Raw genomic sequence first — 18,674 nt, 5'->3', positions numbered from 1 at the left:
AGTTGGATTTTTTATAGTAGTAAAAATTATCTATGCATGAGTACTGACTCACATATATTTTCAAAACACTGTTCTTTTCCCCCAAAATTTGTATTTTATTACTATCAAAACTTATTTCGGCTTATTGACCTCCTACACTTGCCAACCATTGAGGTCAATTCAGGGATAACTATACCTATTAAGTCAGCTGACAGTATGTCTCCTCGAGTAGCCTGTGACATTGTTGGGAACAATAGACAATTATAAATGCATTAAACAGAAGTGTTAAAAAGAAATCTTTTCATGGATGCCTTTCCCTCATGACATACACTTTTGAGAAGTAGAACTATTAATGCAGCTTTGGCAATAAAAGAATTTGACTTTATGTTAGTCAAGTGGATTTATACTGTAGACTTGTGAATTTGCATTTGTGGTGTTTGCTGTAATTTTGAGAAAGAAGATATTGTCATATAAGCCACAGAACCCCAAATACTGTTATTGTGGTGTATTACTGTGTGAGAAAAATATATCAGTCGCTGTTCTCATGTTTACACACTGCTTTCAAGGTGTCAGCGAAGCTCTACTCACTGCCGAACCCGAGTGTCCTGGTGTCCCTGAGGCTGGACTTTCTGCGCATCATATGCAGCCATGAGCACTATGTTACTTTAAACTTACCCTGCAGCTTGCTCACCCCACCTGCATCGCCCTCGCCTTCTGTTTCTTCTGCAACGTCTCAGGTATGCAAAGTGTGAGGATGTACATATGTGTATACTTATACAAAAAAGGAATCTGCATACTTATACAAATGGGTGAGAAATTGTTAATGTGTTATTTGATGATTAATTAGGAATAGGCTCACTTCTGAGTGTTTTGTAATATTAACTCTTCTAATTACCAGAACACCTCTAGGAGTTTTGTTATTATCCATATTGGATACCTCCAAATGAAAAACATAGAAAGTACGAAGTGGTTATGGGAGGCTGTGAACCAAGGCTTTATTCCAGAGCTAGGTTTAAGCAGGATCTTGAGTTTTTTCCCCTCATATGAGTGAGTGAGCTTACCTATGTGAACTCATTTCTTTTTTTTATGTTTTCACAAATTGAGTTTTCTTGAAGCAGATATAGAGACCAAGTTTGTGGTAAATATGTGTGAAGGGAGCAGGGAAGAATCAGGCTATAGTGACAGCCTGCCACGCTCAGCCTGGATCACCCACATACGGAAACTCAATGTACATTAATGGTTGCACTTGACTTACACAGCTAGCAATTTCTATGAAGATTCAAAAAGATTGGGATTTTATAGTTATAGCATTATGGGAACCAAGATTTTCCACCTCTCTAATAAAATGCTCCTTTTATATTTAGCATGAGTTACCCAAACTATTTGCATAGTAGCTCCTAACGTCTGAAATCAGAGTTGATCTGGTGCACTTCCTAATCCTGTTTCTATGGTGTGGAATGCCCAGGTGAGTTCTCTAGGCTAAAGCAATCTTACATGTTTGTTTAAAAAAATTAAACGTCTCTAAAACTAGAAAAATGGAAAGTATTAGAGAGTCAGGTACAGCTTTTCATTTCCTCCTCAGTATGTCTCCTGGATCAGCCTTCTGCCTCCCTAAAGGATGCTTCTGTCTAGCCTTTGCATTCTTGCTCTGCCTTCTTTTAGAGATATGGCTATACAGGCAGAGACAAATTAGTCATAGGTGACTTTCCTAAAACCTCCTTACTGCATGGCATTTACCTATGAAATTTCATAAAATTTATTGAGTTATCTTGTTTACTTTCTTATTTAACTGTGTACTTTTCAGATTTTAGTGACTAACATAGATATCTTAGGGTTTTATTGCTGTAAAGAGACATAATGACCACGGCAGCTCTTAAAAAAGAAAACATGTAATTGGGTCTGTCTTACAGTTTCATGTGTAGCCCATTATTGCCATGACAGTGAGCATTATAGCATGCAGGCAGACATGGTGCTACAGAAGGAACTGAGAGTTCTACATCTTGATTTGCAGGCAGCAGAAGGAGACTGTGTGCTACACTGGGCAAAGCACACCCCTCAATAACACAATTCCTCCAACAAAGCCATATCTCCTAATAATGTCACTCCCTATGAGCCAAGAATTGGGACCTGCCTCCTATTCAAACCACCTCAGTAGACATCTCCTTTGGGGGCCTTTCCTAAAACCTCCTTGGCATTTACATGTGAAATTCTTATAGAATTTCTTGGAAGTATCTTGTTCTCTTTCCTGTTTAACTGTGTAATTTTCATATTTTAGTAGCTAACAGACATACTTTGGGGGAAGGGGCAGAAAATATTCTTTATACTTAGTTTTCTCTATAGAAATAGGAAATCTAATGCTGGAGATGTACACACACACACATACACACACACACACACACACACACACACACACACACGCACGCGCGCGCGCACGCACGCACGCACTTACTATGTATCTTGGGGGACATAAGTGTTTTCGGGACTACAACTTCTAAAGGTTTTGGTGAGAGACCTTAAGGTGATCCACAAATTCCAAATACAGTACATTCTCTGAAAAGTAGCTTGGGCGATACCTGAAATTTCTCTAGACAGTAAGTGCCCTGATTATGGACATTTGTCTTGTACTTTAGGGGGAGGGCATTTATACCATTCCTCCCCTTCAGAGAGTTGCTGAAATAGTAGGTGATTGAAAGAATAAAAGGTGAAAACAAATGGAAAATCTCAATATCAGAAAGCCAAAATTAAACCTTTTGTTAATAAATTTTCATTAATAAAATTAATAAACTGTTTAGAAGCTTGAGGCCGTAGGATCATGAGTTGAGCAAGCTGCTTTCTGTCTGAAGTCAGACATGATCTTGTGCACTTTTGAGTCCTCTTCCTAAGGTCTGTCATCCCCAAGTAGAATTCCTGGGCTACGTCAATCTTTTGTGTTTGTTTGGTAACAAAATGAAGAAATCATCATAGTGTCCCATACCTAAGTAAGAGCAGTTACTTCTCTGTGAATTCTTTGGAGTAACTTCTGTCTGACACAATAACACTGCATTTCATCTGTTGCAATGCCACAGCTGTAGGATGTTTGCTGCACAGCTATCAACAGTTGAGTTCTTCCTTACCCCCAACAGAGCTCTGGATTTTCCACTAGTGTGCAGGACCAGAAGATCGCAAACATGTTTGAATTGTCCTTACCCTTCCGCCAGCAGCATTACCTGGCAGGCCTCGTGCTGACAGAGCTCGCACTCATTCTAGACCCCGATGCTGAAGGGTGAGTACGCCTACCTCACACTGGAGGAAGATGATTGGGGTTTGGATCAGTGGGACTGATCCGGCTAAGATTTTAATGAATACTATTTTTGGTTCTTTATTCTCCAAGATTCATATGCTTGCTATTTCTGTACTGATTACTTTCAGGAATGGTGTTTATATTTTATTTAATCTCCTCTGAATTTGAGATTTATTGATACATATGGTAGTATATCATACTTGATGCTGCAGCATTTTCTAGTAATAGAAAGAGTTGTGTGTATTAGCATATGGATATTTATTAAAATGCAGTGGGCAAGGGGCTGGAGAGATGGCTCAGCAGTTAAGAGCACTGACTGCTCTTCCAGAGGTTCTGAGTTCAATTCCCAGTAACCACATGGTGGCTCACAACTGTCTGTAATGGAATCTAATGCCCTCCTTTGGTGTGTCTGAAGACAGATAGCTACATATACATAAAATAAAACTTAAAAAAAAATACAGTAGGTACTTTTCAATTAAGGAAAATAGACTTAATTTTTCTTTAGTTCCTTGTGAGAAAAATTTATTATTTTCCATCCTATTATGTAGCATTTTACCTTAAAAGTTACCCTATCTTTTTTTTTTTAAATGTCTGCTGTTAGAGGATTTTTGGAAATAGTCATAAGAAAAGACACCATTTGATGATTTTCATTTATGAAATACTTTGGCATCTTCTGGGATAGGAGCCCTTATGGGTGGTACCTATCTTGACAGTTAAGTCTGTTTGACAGCCTGACATGACACTAAAGTGAATTTTTAGCTGTTTGGGAGGCTAACGCCATAGGATAGTGTCCCATACCTAAAGTAAGAGCAGTTAGTTCTCTGTGAACTCTTCGGAGTGACTTTTGTCTGACATAACAACACCACATTTCATCTGTTGCAATGCCACAGCTTGAGGACATACTGGGCAGCATAGCAAGAGTGAAACGGGATGGAGAAATGCCTTAGTATTTAAAGAGTGTACCCTGCCCCCTGGAGGATCTGAGTTCAGTACCCAGCACTGATGTGAGGGTCTTCACTGCTGCTGGCAGATAGCTCTAGGTCTGACACCTCTGCTGGTCTCTCAGGGAACCTACATTCCTGTGCTCACACACACACTCACACACACACACACACACACACACACATTAAAATAAAAGGCAAATATTGTAAAAATAAAATTGTATAATCATGATTTATTTGGGTAAAAAAAATTTTGAAACTCTGATCACCTTAAGTTTATCCTGAAATTAAGTGTCATACAAGAGATCCAGAAAACAAAAACATATAATTAAAAACCTGTTTAAGCAGATGTTTAATAGCTGTTTAATCTACTTAAGAGATTAAAGGAAAAGTATATTCATAAAATTGTTAGTAATATATCAGTGACACAGTTGATACTGAAAAACTTTTAAAAGGCAGATTGTCTGCAAATGAAAGATTTGTATTTTTAAAATAATGAGAACCTACATGTGAGATATAGCTTAAAAAAGTAGTTTTTACCAGACCCATGGGGTTCTGAAGAGGTGTTCTATAGGCTCCATGTAGAATAGAGGTTTGTGTAGATTCTGTACACAGAGAAAAAAGTTTAAGTGGCTGAGACTCTATGCCTGCACTTTTATGTCCTACCGTTTGACAAAAAAAGTATGTCATTTGAAGATAATTATAGGTGTACATTTTCGAGAAGAGACAATACTCTAATTTTTCCAAACATACTTGCTTTCCTTAATAACTGTTGTAGCTCTGGCATTTGAGTTATTCTAAATACCTACACTTATTTACCGGGCCAAGGCCATCTGATATGTCCTCAAGGAATTAAATAAGGCCAGGCTGGAGGGGCCACAGTGCAACTGGGGCTTTGACAATTTTCTTGAAAGCAATCAGTCTTTTTAAAAAGAATATAATGGCAGTTTCCAGAATCAATATAGTTGTAGTTGCCAGGATACAATGATGTTTGCAAGTTCTACAAAGCACACAGAATTAAATGCCTAAGACTTGTCAGGCATCTCTGCTTCCTCAGCTTCCTTCTATTAATGGTTTGTATGTAATAATATTAGGATTATGAAGGGATTCACTACTGACTCTTGGTCTTTGGTTCTTGGGAAGATTTCTTTCGGTCCCATGGCTGATGAGTGTGTTTACTCTCACCTTTGCTGAGTCCCACGAGTGGTGTGTTCACTGTCACCTTTGCTGAGTCCCACGAGTGGTGTGTTCACTGTCACCTTCACTGAATCCCATGAGTGATGTGCTCACTCTCACCTTTGCGTGCTCAGACATTATAGCCTGTATACTACAGATTAGCAGAGCACACCACTTACAGTCCTAGCTTTTATTCTTGTTTGTTTCATCCTTTTCTTCTTTCCTGTGTCCACTCCATTAGCAAATTCTGCAGCTCTCCAAGATATATCAAAGTTCAGTTTTTTTTTCCAGCCTTGCTTCTGTTGGAGCTAATTATGTTTCTTTCTTATGTCTCTAAAATTGTTTTGACAAAGTAGCCTAAATAGTCTCTTAAGATTATGCCATGGCCTTGCTTTAAATTATCCTCCCCCACTTCCTGTAACTTAAATACCACTTAGAATAAAACCCAAACTTTTAATAATAGTTCTCAAAGCCCTGCCTTGCTAGTATCTTTTTCTTAAATTTACTGAGATCGTTCATATGTTTAGGCTGTGACACTTGCAGTTTTCTCTGTCCAAAGCAGTGCTTGAGTGGCCGAGGGTCTTCGCATAGCCATTCTTGCTTATAGTCTCTCAGATCTTCTGAGAACAGGCTATTCCTGTTGAGGTTCCCATTGCCTGCTGACTTAGAGTCCTGTTGTCCTTGCTGCAGTCACTCAGCCGTGCAGCCCTGTTTTCTCTTCTGCACAGTGCTTCTCTCAGGCTTTTGATGCCCTCGCTAGAGCAGAAGCTAGGAGAAGACTGAGTGTGTCCTGCTCAGTTTTGCATTTCTAGCACTTTAGATTTGTCTGGGGTTCTAGTAACTGGAGTCTCACTCGTCTAGGTGTCTAAGGTTGAATGTAACAAGTTCATTTCTACCTTTGAGCCTCAGCAATTGAATTTTCTGTGTAAAACCATGCTTGAGTGACCCTCAGATGGTCATATACCTGTGTTACAGTCTTACATGTCTAGACAAAGACACAGCAGGATTCATTGTCAGGTTCATTGAGGGAGTGCTTGTCCTTTAACTTCATATGCTTGCTAAGTAATGAGAATCAGTCCTTGATTAGCAGTAAGATGTTCTATAACTAGCCAATGATGTACTTGTTACAAACTTCCCTTACAGCTGCAAAGTTGACTGTGAAACAGTTTAATAGAGGCAAGAGTCTCTTGTCTGCTAAAGAGCTGCTGTTCTAGCTTTCCATTGTGGTAATAAAATGTCACGAACCAAAATTAACTTGGAAAGGAAAGGGTTTATCTGGCTACATGTCCAGATCACAGTCCATCATGAACAGAGTCGGGGTAGGAGCTCCGAGCAGGGATGGGGAGGCAGGAGCTGATGCAGGCAGCGGTCATGAAGGAAGGAGTGCTGCCTGCAGCCTCCTCCCATGGCTGGCTCAGTGAGCGTTCTCATGGCGCCAGAGCCAGGGGTGGCACCTGCCTCCGTGCTGAGCCTTCCCACATCAGTCACCAATTAAAAAAAAAAAAAATGCCCCACAGACATGCCTGCTAGCTATTCTGATGGTTTTCTCAGTTGAGATTCAGTCTACTCAGATGACTCTGGTTTGTGTCATGTTAACAAAAAACTAACCAACATGACTGTACTATGATTAAATGTTAATTTTGTAGGGCATAGCTTTTTGGAATATGAGAAGATTTATTCTTTTATGCTACCGTCTATAATATGGCAAAAACCATTTGTGTGTCTCTGTGTGTGTGTGTTTGTTTCTCTGACTAAAGTAAACTCCTTAAGTACACACAGCAACTTAATTCATATAGCAAGAATGGGGTAGGAGCTGGGGCAGCAGCTCAGCGGGAGCATTTGTGTGTGGCATGCACGACTTTCACTCAAGCATCAGCATTTAATGTAGTATAATTATAATACTTTCATGTGTTTGAGTAATAAAATGCATGAAATGGCTTCATGAAAACAGTTTAGATAGGTTGGAGCCAGGGCATGACAGCTGCTGAGAGGGTTGGAGTGCCTGTTCAGTCACGAGACTTGTGGTGAGAATGGAAACAGCAGAGGCCCAGAAGCTGGGCCTGGGAACCCCTGTGCTCAGGCTGATTAAATGCAGCAGGACACACTGGCGTCCAGCATGGTAGGGGGCATGAAAGTGAGAGAGGAGCTTGTGGTAACTCCAGCTCCAAGGAAACATGCCCCCTGCTGGCCTTCATGTCCACCTTCCATAATCATATTTATACAGACATATAAATTACAAAAACAAAAACCTCCTTTAGAAGAGATGAGCATGAGATCTGGCCAGAGTAAGCCCAGAGCAGCAATTCTTTGCTAAGACAAACTCTTGCTGGTGAGTTTTCCTGTGAGGACAGCTGTAGAAGCTGCTGTGTGCTACGGCTTAAGGGTTGGTTGGAGTTGGAGTGTGTACTCTTTAATCAGAATGGTTTGTATAGTCAAAGTGCCTCACTCTGTGGCGAGAACAAGTGTGTGAAGAGAATAGGAACCTTTGTTAAGAGTCCTTGCCTCGGGTGGAGAAATCAGGACCTAAATGAGGTGCATGAGCACAGACATGCTGTTAAAAATAGAGACATCAAAAAAGACCAGCCTGTTGATCATATAATCTGTCAGACAGAGGATTTTTCTAAGTCATAGAGGCAGGGGAGATGCTCGCTCATTCAGTAAGAGGGCTACCATACAGGCTGAGGAGCTGAGGTTTAATTTCCAGCACCCACAGAAAAAGCTGACACAGCAGCATGGCCTGCAGTCCAGCACTGAGAAGGTGGAGATAGGAGAATTCCTACAGTCAACCTTGCCAAATTGGTATTTTTGGGGTCAATGAAAGACCTTTCCTCAAAAAATAAAAGGAAAACATCTGATGTCCATCTCTGATCTCCACACATCTACATCTTATTCCCCACACCCACACTCATGCCTCACACCCACACACACTCAAGACTCACACTCATCATACACACTCATGACTCACCCACACACATACTCATGACTTACACTCATACACACTCAGTACTCATCCACACACACTCATGACTCATTCATACACACTCTCATGATTCACATCCACACACTCTCTTGACTCACTCATACACACTCATGATTCATCCACACACTCTGATGACTCACACTAATACATACTCATGACTCACACTCACACATGCACATGTGCCTTACACATACAAGTTCTTTACAGATGCATACAGAGAGTTGTTCATATACTTGTGCCGAGTATATATACAAAATAAAATAGAGGAAGTAGGTTTTCCATAAATGTGGACAGTGTATGCAGAGTGTAACATCAGGTTCACACACACACACACACTTCAGGCTGTTTTCCCTGGCAGAAGGGAAGCTTCAAGGCTCATGAGCACTCCCAGCCCTCATCTAATGACCGTTCTCTGTCTCTACGGCTTCCTTTATATCTCATAGCCGTTTAGGTGCCTCGGAGGAACAGTCACATAGGATTTGGATTTCTCTAAGTAGTTTATTTCATTTGGCTTATTTTCTTCACGGTTCTACTTCAGAATTGTTACCTTGGAGTCAGTGAGGTGGCTCAGCAGGTAAAGTGGATGTCGTGTGAGCTGATGACCTAAGTCCAGTCCCCAGGCCCACCCATGAAAAGCTGAAAGGAGAGAACCGATGTGATAAAGCTGTCCTCTGACCTCCAAACATGCACCACAGCGCATGTGCAGCCCCCATTTCATTACACAAGAATAATGTTTAAGTTTCTGTTGAAATTGGTACTGTGTGTGTTCTTGTATTCCTTATCAATCAAAGCACTAATATGGAGTTAAAAAGTTTGCTTTACTCTTAAGTGAATTGATTGAATGCCTCCTTCCCTACCATGTTTACTTTATACTATTTCCAAATTTATGCATTTTACATACTTTAAAGTGAACTTTATAGGAATAAATACACAAATGTAGCTGGCAACTGGGTGTGGTGGCATCCACCTTTAATCCCAGCACTCTGGAGGCAGAGGTAGTTGTATCTCTGTGAGTTTTGAGGCCAGTCCAGTCTAAAGAGTGAATTCTAGGACAGCCAGGGTTACACAAAGAAATCCTGTATGGACACCCCCCCCCCAAATTATATCTGGCAAAAGTTAAGTAAGTAAACAAGGTTGATTGAGTGCCTTCCCTTACTATCTGACGATATTACTAATCTCTGTGATTCATTGCTTCTCCTTCTTCATCTCTCCTTTTTAAATAGACTATTTGGATTACATAAGAAAGTCATCAATATGGTACACAACTTGCTGTCCAGTCACGACTCTGACCCACGTTACTCTGACCCTCAGATAAAGGCTCGAGTGGCTATGCTGTACCTTCCTCTGATTGGTATTATCATGGAAACTGTACCTCAACTGTATGATTTTACAGGTACTTGATATAATTTACATAGTTTTCAAAGCTTGTTATCTCTCTCTCTCTTTTTTTTGGGGGGGGGGTTGGTTTTTGGTTTTTGGTTTTTTCGAGACAGGGTTTCTCTGTATGGCCCTGGCTGTCCTGGAACTCACTCTGTAGACCAGGCTGGCCTCGAACTCAGAAATCCGCCTGCCTCTGCCTCCCAAGTGCTGGGATTAAAGGCGTGCGCCACCACTGCCCCGGCTTAAAGCTTGTTATCTCAAAGTAGTAGAAAATGTTTTTTAAGGTTAAAAATATTACAGACCCAGCACTTGGGAAGCAGAGGCAGACGGATTTCTGAGTTCGAGGCCAGCCTGGTCTACAGAGTGAGCTCCAGGACAGCCAGGGCTATACAGAGAAACCCTGTCTCAAAAAAACTAAATCCAAAAAAACAAAAAACAAAAAAAAAAATATTAAGGAAATAAACCCTAGGACTAGAGAGAGGCTCCGTGGTTAAATGCATTGGCTGCTCTTGCAGAAGACTCAAGTTTGATTCCCTGTACTCACATGCTGGCTCACAATAGTGGTTCCAGTTCTAGGGGATCTTCCAGGCCACGCCTGTGGCTTCTTCAGGTACCAGGCATATGCAAGGTACACATATTTGTAGGCAAAACACCCAGACATAGAAAGGTATAAGATAATTTTTAAGTTATTTTTAAAATGCACCCCTATAAAAATAAATTGTAAATAACCATGCTTAACAATGCTGTTAAAAACTTTTAAGTGTTTGAGGTGATTCATTGTGAGATTCCTTTAAGAAGATTTTAGGATCAGTTTTAAATTATGAGTGTCTAGCAGTTTGTACTCACCTTTTAGGAAACACAGATATGTTTATATGCATGTGTACTATGCGTAGTAAGAGAGAATAGTTCTGGACTTCTACCTGCTACCCTCATCACAGTTTTATTCACGGAGATGTGTAACTGAAATTAATATTCACCTGCACATCAAGAATTATGTTTATTCTAATGTAGCATGTTGAGACTGTGCTGTTCCTTAAAAACTAGAACCTACAAAGTTTTGTTCATCTTATTTTGACTATTTAGAATGTAGTTAAAGGCACAGTTTGCACTGTAACAGTATTTAAACTAGTAGTTAGCCTGATAAAATACTTCCAGTGTAATGAAGTCAGAAACATTTCCTGGATTCCTACCTGATAATATTAGGAAATAACTCTGTCATTAAGAGACTGGTGAAGTATAATCTTTGTGGGTTTGGATCACTGAATTGTTTCCTGCATGAAGACAAAAAGGTTCATGCAGTTAGATCTTTCTTTGTAACTACTCAGTTCAGGTTTCTAATAGAACATACTGCACTAGAACTGAGTTAATGTTTATATGCTTAAAAAGAAATGAATCTTGATAAAAATTGATAGTGTCTTTAAAAATATGGATTTAAACAAAAAAAGTTTTAAGATTTGCTACCATTTGAAAAAAACAAGGTACATAGCTTAGATATTATTTGATGAATGGTAAAATATAGATAATAGTCTTTTATAAAGTACCATTTCTACCATAGTGTATATAAAATAAAATTTATTTTAAAAATAGACACAGTATGTATACAAGGCAGCACTCGCAGTTAAAAGACATATATCAATATAAATGCAGCCTTAAAACAACAGCATCAGTTAGTTCTGGCACACACTGTACCATAGATACATTACTATAGTAACTATATAGCTGTCTCTCATGGCTATTACAGTGAGCTAATTGTCAAGGGTGTCTATCTAAAGTGCTGACACAGTCACCTCTGCCTGAGACCTTCTTATTGTTACCAGTGTTTAGTCTGTAAGGCAGTCTGAGAGGCTGCCAATCAACCAGAGCATTAGTAGTTGAGTCTGCAGAGAGTAGAAATTACAGGTGGGCTGTTAGTTCTGGGAGTCGTAAGCCATGTGTTGTCCAGGAGTCAGCTGTATGTGTAACTTTTAATTTAAGTTTTTATTCTCCATGATTTAAAGAATCACGGAGAATGAGAAAGGAGTGCATGCTTTATACTGTTAGCTGACCTAAAGTTTTCTTTCTTCTTTCCCTTTCAGAAACACACAATCAACGAGGAAGGCCAATTTGTATAGCCCCCGATGATTATGATAGTGAAAGTGGGAGCATGATAAGCCAGACAGTTGCCATGGCAATCGCAGGAACATCCGTCCCTCAGCTAACAAGACCTGGCAGTTTTCTCCTTGCATCAACGGTAAAATGAACCTCTTATAAAAAATTGAGGGTTTTGTTTTATTTTTCTAGATTACCAGATACATGCAAAGAGTCCATTACTGAGGCTGGCGTAACCATGTAGAGGGATTCTGAATTGTATGAAAACATTAGCATTCCCAGAATAGTGTGTGCCATGTACAAAGATGTTTGAAAACTGTTATCCTTGAAGCATACAGGATGCAGCCCTGTATTTTGTCATTCAGAACTTTATAAAGTACCTTATTTTGTATAGTTCTTTTCCTTCATTTTTACAACCCACTTTATCATCTCTAAGAAATACTGTCATACTAACAAGTCATCTTTCAATTTCATGCCTTGTAAGTTTAGCAGAGCACTCCTTGAAGATTTCCCAGAACAGGGGACTATGGAAACATGGGACACAAGCCATCATGGACCCAGTCTCCATTCTAAGAAGCTTCAAGTTACTTCTCTCAGAAAAGACAGTACTATATAAGGGCATTGCTAAGTAGCTTTATATGTTTCAAGTGGAGTTGCTTAACTCTACAGTTTAATAGTTTTAGTTAATTATAAAGCTGTGCAGCTTTCTCCATACGGTCACTTTGGTAACATTTCCATCTTCCCAAAAAGATCCTGTGTCTTCCATCTCCTTATTTCTTGCAAGCCCAGCAAGACAGTGGCTAAGCTCCCTTCCAGTTGCATAGACTTCAGGGCCCTTGCCCTTTCAAGTAAATGAAACTGTGCTGCATCACCTGTGGTCTTCTTCCCGTCGCTGGCCTGACCTGTTTTTAAGATCTCTCCATTCATTCAACAGCATGTCTCCATGGCTCTTTTCTCGTTTGAAGTACCAAATAATATCACATTCTGATAACAGACCCAAATTTTGTTTGTCTGTGTTTAGTTGGTTAACATTTAGATACTCCTGTTTCTCGGCCATTGGGAATAATAAATGCTGTAGTGAATACTTGTATGCAAGTCCTTCTGTATCTCTCTTGGGTAGAAACCTTGGCATGGATTTGCTGGACATCTCTGCAGTCCAGTCAACAGTTTTGAGAAGCTAAGCCCTTTTTAAATAGCATGCTCATTGGCACATCCTCTTTCTTTGGAGAAAGGGCCGTTCCCATCCTTTGTCTCATTCCGAACTGAAAGTGTTCTTGGTGTGCTGCAGGCGCAGGTCTCTCAGAGCTGCATGATTTGCCAGCCCTCCCTTTCCTGTTGGTCATCGCTTCTTCTCGTGGTGATGACAGTGTTTAAAATGCAACATTTGGGTTTTTTTAATTGTAGAAAATTCTTAAAATTAGTGCTGTTACTTAATCGTTTATCATGACTCTCTATCCAGCTGCCTTTCAAAGGCTGAGCAGGGTGCTTACTGTAAAGTCGGTGGTGTTTTCAAGATGATGTTTCAGGCCTGCATGTCCTTTCCCAAGCATGAATTCTTATTCCTAAAATTCAGGAACAATATAGGCTAAAATTATTTGTAGACAAATCATTATAGTACTAGAAAGCCTGAACAGTTTTTGTGGGGCATTAAAACAGCTAAATCCTTTTTAAAGGTATGAATTGAATTGTTTCAGCCAGGTATATAAAATACAAAAATTAGTAACTTTGATGAGTTCCAATTAATTCATTTTTCTGGTGTAGCATGCTTTTGGTGAAAATTCCATGTAGAAGAATGTATAACGTGCACTATAAAATCTAACCCTAAGCCAAGTGTCGAGGGCCATGTCTGCAGTCCCAGCAGTGGGAACATAGAATCAGGGGCTTGACAGTTTAGCTTGTTCCTTTTTGTTTGTTTTCCACAATTGGTTCACTGGTGATCTCCAGTGCGGCGTAACTCAGCATCTGTAGGAAAGGTTTCAACATTTTACTGTTAATGTTTTGTGTTAAAGAGCCTGGTTCCCAGCACCCACAGTAGGTAGCTCACAACCACCTGTAACTCAATTTGGGGTGCGCGTGCGCGCGCGTGCGCGCTTGCGCGCGCACACACACACACACACACACACACACACACACACACCCATGGGAGGGGGCGAGATCTTTTTAAAGATTTATTTATTTTATTCTATGTAAGTACACTGTAGCTGTCTGAAGACACCCCAGAAGAGGGCATCAGATCTTGTTACAGATGGTTGTGAGCCACCATGTGGTTGTTGGGATTTGAACTCAGGACCTTTGGGAAAGCAGTTGGTGCTCTTAACCACTGAGCCATCTCACTAGCCCCAATTAAATGATTTTTAAAACTTTCTTCAGTCATTAAGATGATCAGATTGTTTAGATTTCTAATCTTTTTTGCTGTTGTTTTTTGTTTGTTTGTTTGTTTGTGTTTGTTGTTGTTTGAGACAGATCTCACTATGTAGCTCTGGAATTTGGGGTGTAGACCAGGCTAGTCTTGAACTCAAAGAGTTTGCATGCCCCTGCCTCCTCAGTCCAGAGATTAAAGGTGTGAGCCACCACTAATGGTTGGTTTCAGTTAATTGTTAAAACAACCGTGAAACTTTTGCTCTTAAGTAACTCTGTCTGTGATCTTCCTCTCTGAATGTTCTTTCCAGGTTTGAGATCAAAGCTAAGCCAGCAGTTACCTGGGACAGCACCAGGTTTCCTCTTCCCTTCTGTTCTTCTCATGTGCCTGTTTTTGAGATTAGATTTCTTCCTTCCTGGAGTTTTGAAAATGTCTTTCCTTTCTGCACTTGCATTGAGGAAGTAGAGGGTGTTAGGGTTTTTTGGTTTGTTTGTTTTGACATTAGGCATATTTCTTCTCATGGCTATAAGACTGTTACTGTTTCTTCTTATACTCCTTTTTATAAATTATAATCTACTAAAAATTTTATTCAAATTTCATGGCAAATAAAATTTTTCTAAATGTTTAGTGTGATCTTCCTCATGTCTGTCACAAGCATAATCAATGCAGTTTGTTTCCATGGCTAGCATTTTGCAATTTTTTTCATATTGTCTCATAAGCAGTTTTGAATGTTTGGACATGTTTATTCATTCATGCCTATAGTCTCAGCACTAAGAAGGCTGAGGCAGGAGGATTGCAAGTTTGATATCAGCTACATAGAGAGGCTTTGTCCCAAAGGTGTCAAAAAGGAAAAAGCCGTTTGAGGTGTGTGGTTCGTTGGTAGGGTCACTGCTGCTCGTTCCTCTGCTGACTGTCCCTGGCCATGGTCAACGGCGTGCGTGCGTGCATGAGGCCTGCTCATGCTCCTTCCTTTCTTCTCTGCTTGTTTATTGGACCATCTTTTAACTGCTCCTTTTCATTATTCAGCTCAAAATGTCTATAACGCTCACTGTAATCTTTAGACAGACTTCTGGCTGTTTAAGAATTAGAGCTTTTACATTTCTAGCTGTAAAGATTTCTGGTTACTCCCTTCTTTCTGCTCACAGCAGGGTCAGGGAGGTCAGGGAGGATTTCAGTGAAGATGCTCCATTTCCCACATCTAGGTCTAGTGTCTGATCCAGGTCGTAGATAGCTGGTGTTCAAATCTGATGGCTCTTCTCTTAGTTACGGGGTCCTGTGTTTGCAGCTGCTTCTGCTTGAATGTTTTGGCCTTCACTGGGGTTTGTCTGTTTACTCTGCTTTCCCGTGGCACTTGAGGTTTAGACCTTTCTCCTTGTTTGTTACTCCACCAGATTTTTGTTTCTTTGGTGAACTGATATGAAGTGTTCAGCAGTTTGAAATTAAAATTATTAATGTATTTTTGGTGGCTGTGCCTTTGGTTAGCATGAACTATAATGCTCTTAACTATATTTTTTCCTAATGGTTTTACATCTTAGCTTTCCCATTTATATTCTTTCTTGATCTAAAATTATTTTTTATGGAATGATACAAGATAGAAATCCATTCTTTTCCCCTGAAGAGGAATCAGTTGTCCCAAAACCATTTATTAACTGAACCACACTATATGCTGTTATAGATTATATTTTAGAGTGTATAGGACTTTTTTATGCTTTCTGTTTTATAGTTTGTCCCTCTCCATACACCAAAATGACATTGTGATTGACTAATCACCTGGCTTTCTAAAAATGTGCTGCTATATGGAAGAACAAATGTGTCTCCCGTGCTCCCTATATCCCACATGGTCATCACTGATGATTATAAGTGCATCAGAGGCAGTGTCTGTGTAAGAGCTTGTTCTCCGGAGCCACAGTTGCTACATGTGGAGTGCTGACTCACTGTTGACTACCGAAGACTTGCAACGACTCTGCTTTCTTGCTGTAATAGGGATTCGTAATAATATTTATCTTTTTGAGAACTGGCAAGAGAGAAATAAGTTACTACAAATTCAGTGTTTAGCACATTGCCTGGGCCAGAGTATGTATTTGTGTTAGCTGCTACTATCATACACAACCAGAACACAGAAGGAAAGTTGTGGAGACAAGTAAAATCACGGCCTTGGCAGCTAAGTGGATTCAGCTTGCCTGAGTCTTTCCTTACTTTTCTTGTCCTTTTTTAAAGGAAACTTTCAAGTAACTGTAACCTGTCTTTGCTTCTTCATGAATTCCATTTCTCATCCCCCTGCCTCCCCCCCACCTCCCACCCCCCCACCCCCGTTTCACCCCCTATCACTAGTTGGGAAAAAAGAAGGATGGAGGAGAGGTGGGGGGGAGCAATCCCTGAATCTAATTTCTTTCCTTTTATTTCTTCTTTGACCTCAGCCACAAACTGTTTGTTTTGGGGACCTGAGACAAAGGACTAAGGTGCATATTTTGCATACCAAAGTGGACCTGGCTTCCTTGTTCTCCCACCATTCCTCAGTCCCTAATGCCCACCCTGACCCTAACCTGAGCTTTCCAGCCCAAGGGCTGGGCTGACCTTCCCCCAGGGGTTCCTCCCTATATATTAGTCCAGACATTTTGGTCTCTCTCTCCTCTCTTCTCTCTCTGCACACACACCCTTTTCTCTCTTTCTCCCTCCCCCACCCTTCCCCCCCCCCATTTTTCCATGGCAACTTCTTTGGCCTTGGTCCCTGGAGCCAGTGAACTCCCCCTAGTGCAGTTTCCCAATAAACCTACCTTTAATATAATCTAATCTGGCTTAAATTGGCTCATTTTAACAGCGTAGAAATAACCTATCACTAACAAACCAAAACCAATCCCCCTGAATGACCAACAATAACCAACTCTGGAGCCCTCACATTTATATAATACCCTCTGAAAAGTTCCCAGAATTTCAAAGGTCACACAGTCGCAGAAATTATCTGCAGCTGGCAAAACCATGCTTCTGCTACAAGGGGCAAATCATGGCCAGCTGCTAAGGACAGTCTGAAGCAGCCTCACATCCCTACACCTGGGGTTAAAACAAGAACATCTTCTTACAGTATTTCTGTGTGCAGGATCACATTCAGAGACAGCAGACAGGCACAGCTGCAGAAACAGGAAGCTGAGAGCGAGCTCACATCTCAACCATGAACATGCAGCAGAGAAAGCACACTGGAAATGGCTGAAGGCTTTTACCCTCAGAGTCTGCCCCCACTGGTATATTTCCTCCAGCAAGGCTACACTACCAAAATGTCCTCACACTCTCACTAATAGGGAGCCCAGTGTTCAAATGCCTGAGACTGTGGAGGCCATTCCCATTCAAACCACCAGAGCATGGCCTCGCATTTCCCTTCGTATGTCGCTAGTAGTTGGAAAGAAGCCATGCTCCCCTAAACTGTACCAGCATTAGTTTACTATTAGTTTTTCATACGACCACTTACTCGGAGTCAGTTGCTTTGCGCCTCATTTTCATTGTCTGATATTCTATGATATGTCTATCTTTACATAGTAAAGCTTTAACAGGCTTTAAAGGCTTTAACAGTAGAAACTTGGCTTTCTCTTTATGCTTCTCTTGACATGTACTGCCCTCTGTTGGCAGTTCTGCCACATTGCAGCAAATGTCTACTGCTGTTTATAAACTTTCGACGTTAGAGCTCTGTATGCCTGGCTTTCCCGTGTGTTACCAAAATCAAATTCTTGATTTAAGAAGCTATGAGAGGCACCTTAAGAAGTGCTCAACATCATTAGTCATTATGGAAATGCAAATCAAAACAACCCTGAGATTTCACCTTACACCAGTCAGAATGGCTAAGATTAAAAATTCAGGAGACAGCAGGTGTTGGCGAGGATGTGGAGAAAGAGGAACACTCCTCCACTGCTGGTGGGGCTGTAAGATGGTACAACCACTTTGGAAATCAGTCTGGCGGTTCCTCAGAAAACTGGACATGACACTTCCGGAGGACCCTGCTGGACAGGACTCTCCTGGGCATATACCCAAAGGATTCCCCGGCATGCAATAAAGACACATGCTCCATTATGTTCATAGTAGCCTTATTTATAATAGCCAGAAGCTGGAAAGAACCCAGATGCCCCTCAAAGGAGGAATGGATACAGAAAATGTGGTATATTTACACAATGGAATACTACTCAGCAATTAGAAACAATGAATTCCCAACATTTTTAGGCAAATGGTTTGATCTGGAAAATATCATCCTAAGTGAGGTAACCCAATCACAAAAGAATACACATGGAATGCAATCTCTGATAAGTGGATATTAATTAGCCCAGAAACCCTGAATACCCAAGGCACAAATCGCTTAACAAATGATTTCCATGAAGAAGTATGGAGAGGGTCCTGATCCTGGAAAGGATTGATCTAGCATTGGAGGGGAATATAAGGACAGAGAAAAAGGAGGGAGGTGATTGGAGAATGGATGGAGAGAAGGTTTATGGGACATATGGGGAGGGGGGA

At 40.6% G+C, this 18,674-nt stretch overlaps 1 protein-coding gene across 2 annotated transcripts in view; it reads left to right on the top strand.

Moving 5' to 3' along the window:
• The window catches only part of Dock7 (dedicator of cytokinesis 7), a 208,004-nt gene that overhangs the window by 148,647 nt on the left and 40,683 nt on the right, over positions 1-18,674 (top strand). For both annotated transcript variants that reach the window (XM_052176813.1, XM_052176812.1), the window contains 4 exons: positions 546-716; positions 3,102-3,241; positions 9,580-9,749; positions 11,812-11,966. In XM_052176813.1, the coding sequence (XP_052032773.1) occupies positions 546-716; positions 3,102-3,241; positions 9,580-9,749; positions 11,812-11,966 (636 nt within the window). The remainder of the gene's footprint in view (positions 1-545; positions 717-3,101; positions 3,242-9,579; positions 9,750-11,811; positions 11,967-18,674) is intronic.

The sequence above is a fragment of the Apodemus sylvaticus genome, chromosome 3 (assembly GCF_947179515.1).
Source record: "Apodemus sylvaticus chromosome 3, mApoSyl1.1, whole genome shotgun sequence".
NCBI lineage: Eukaryota > Metazoa > Chordata > Mammalia > Rodentia > Muridae > Apodemus > Apodemus sylvaticus.
Note: the sequence above shows the minus strand (reverse complement) of the source record. Positions and strands in the feature narration are given on the sequence as shown.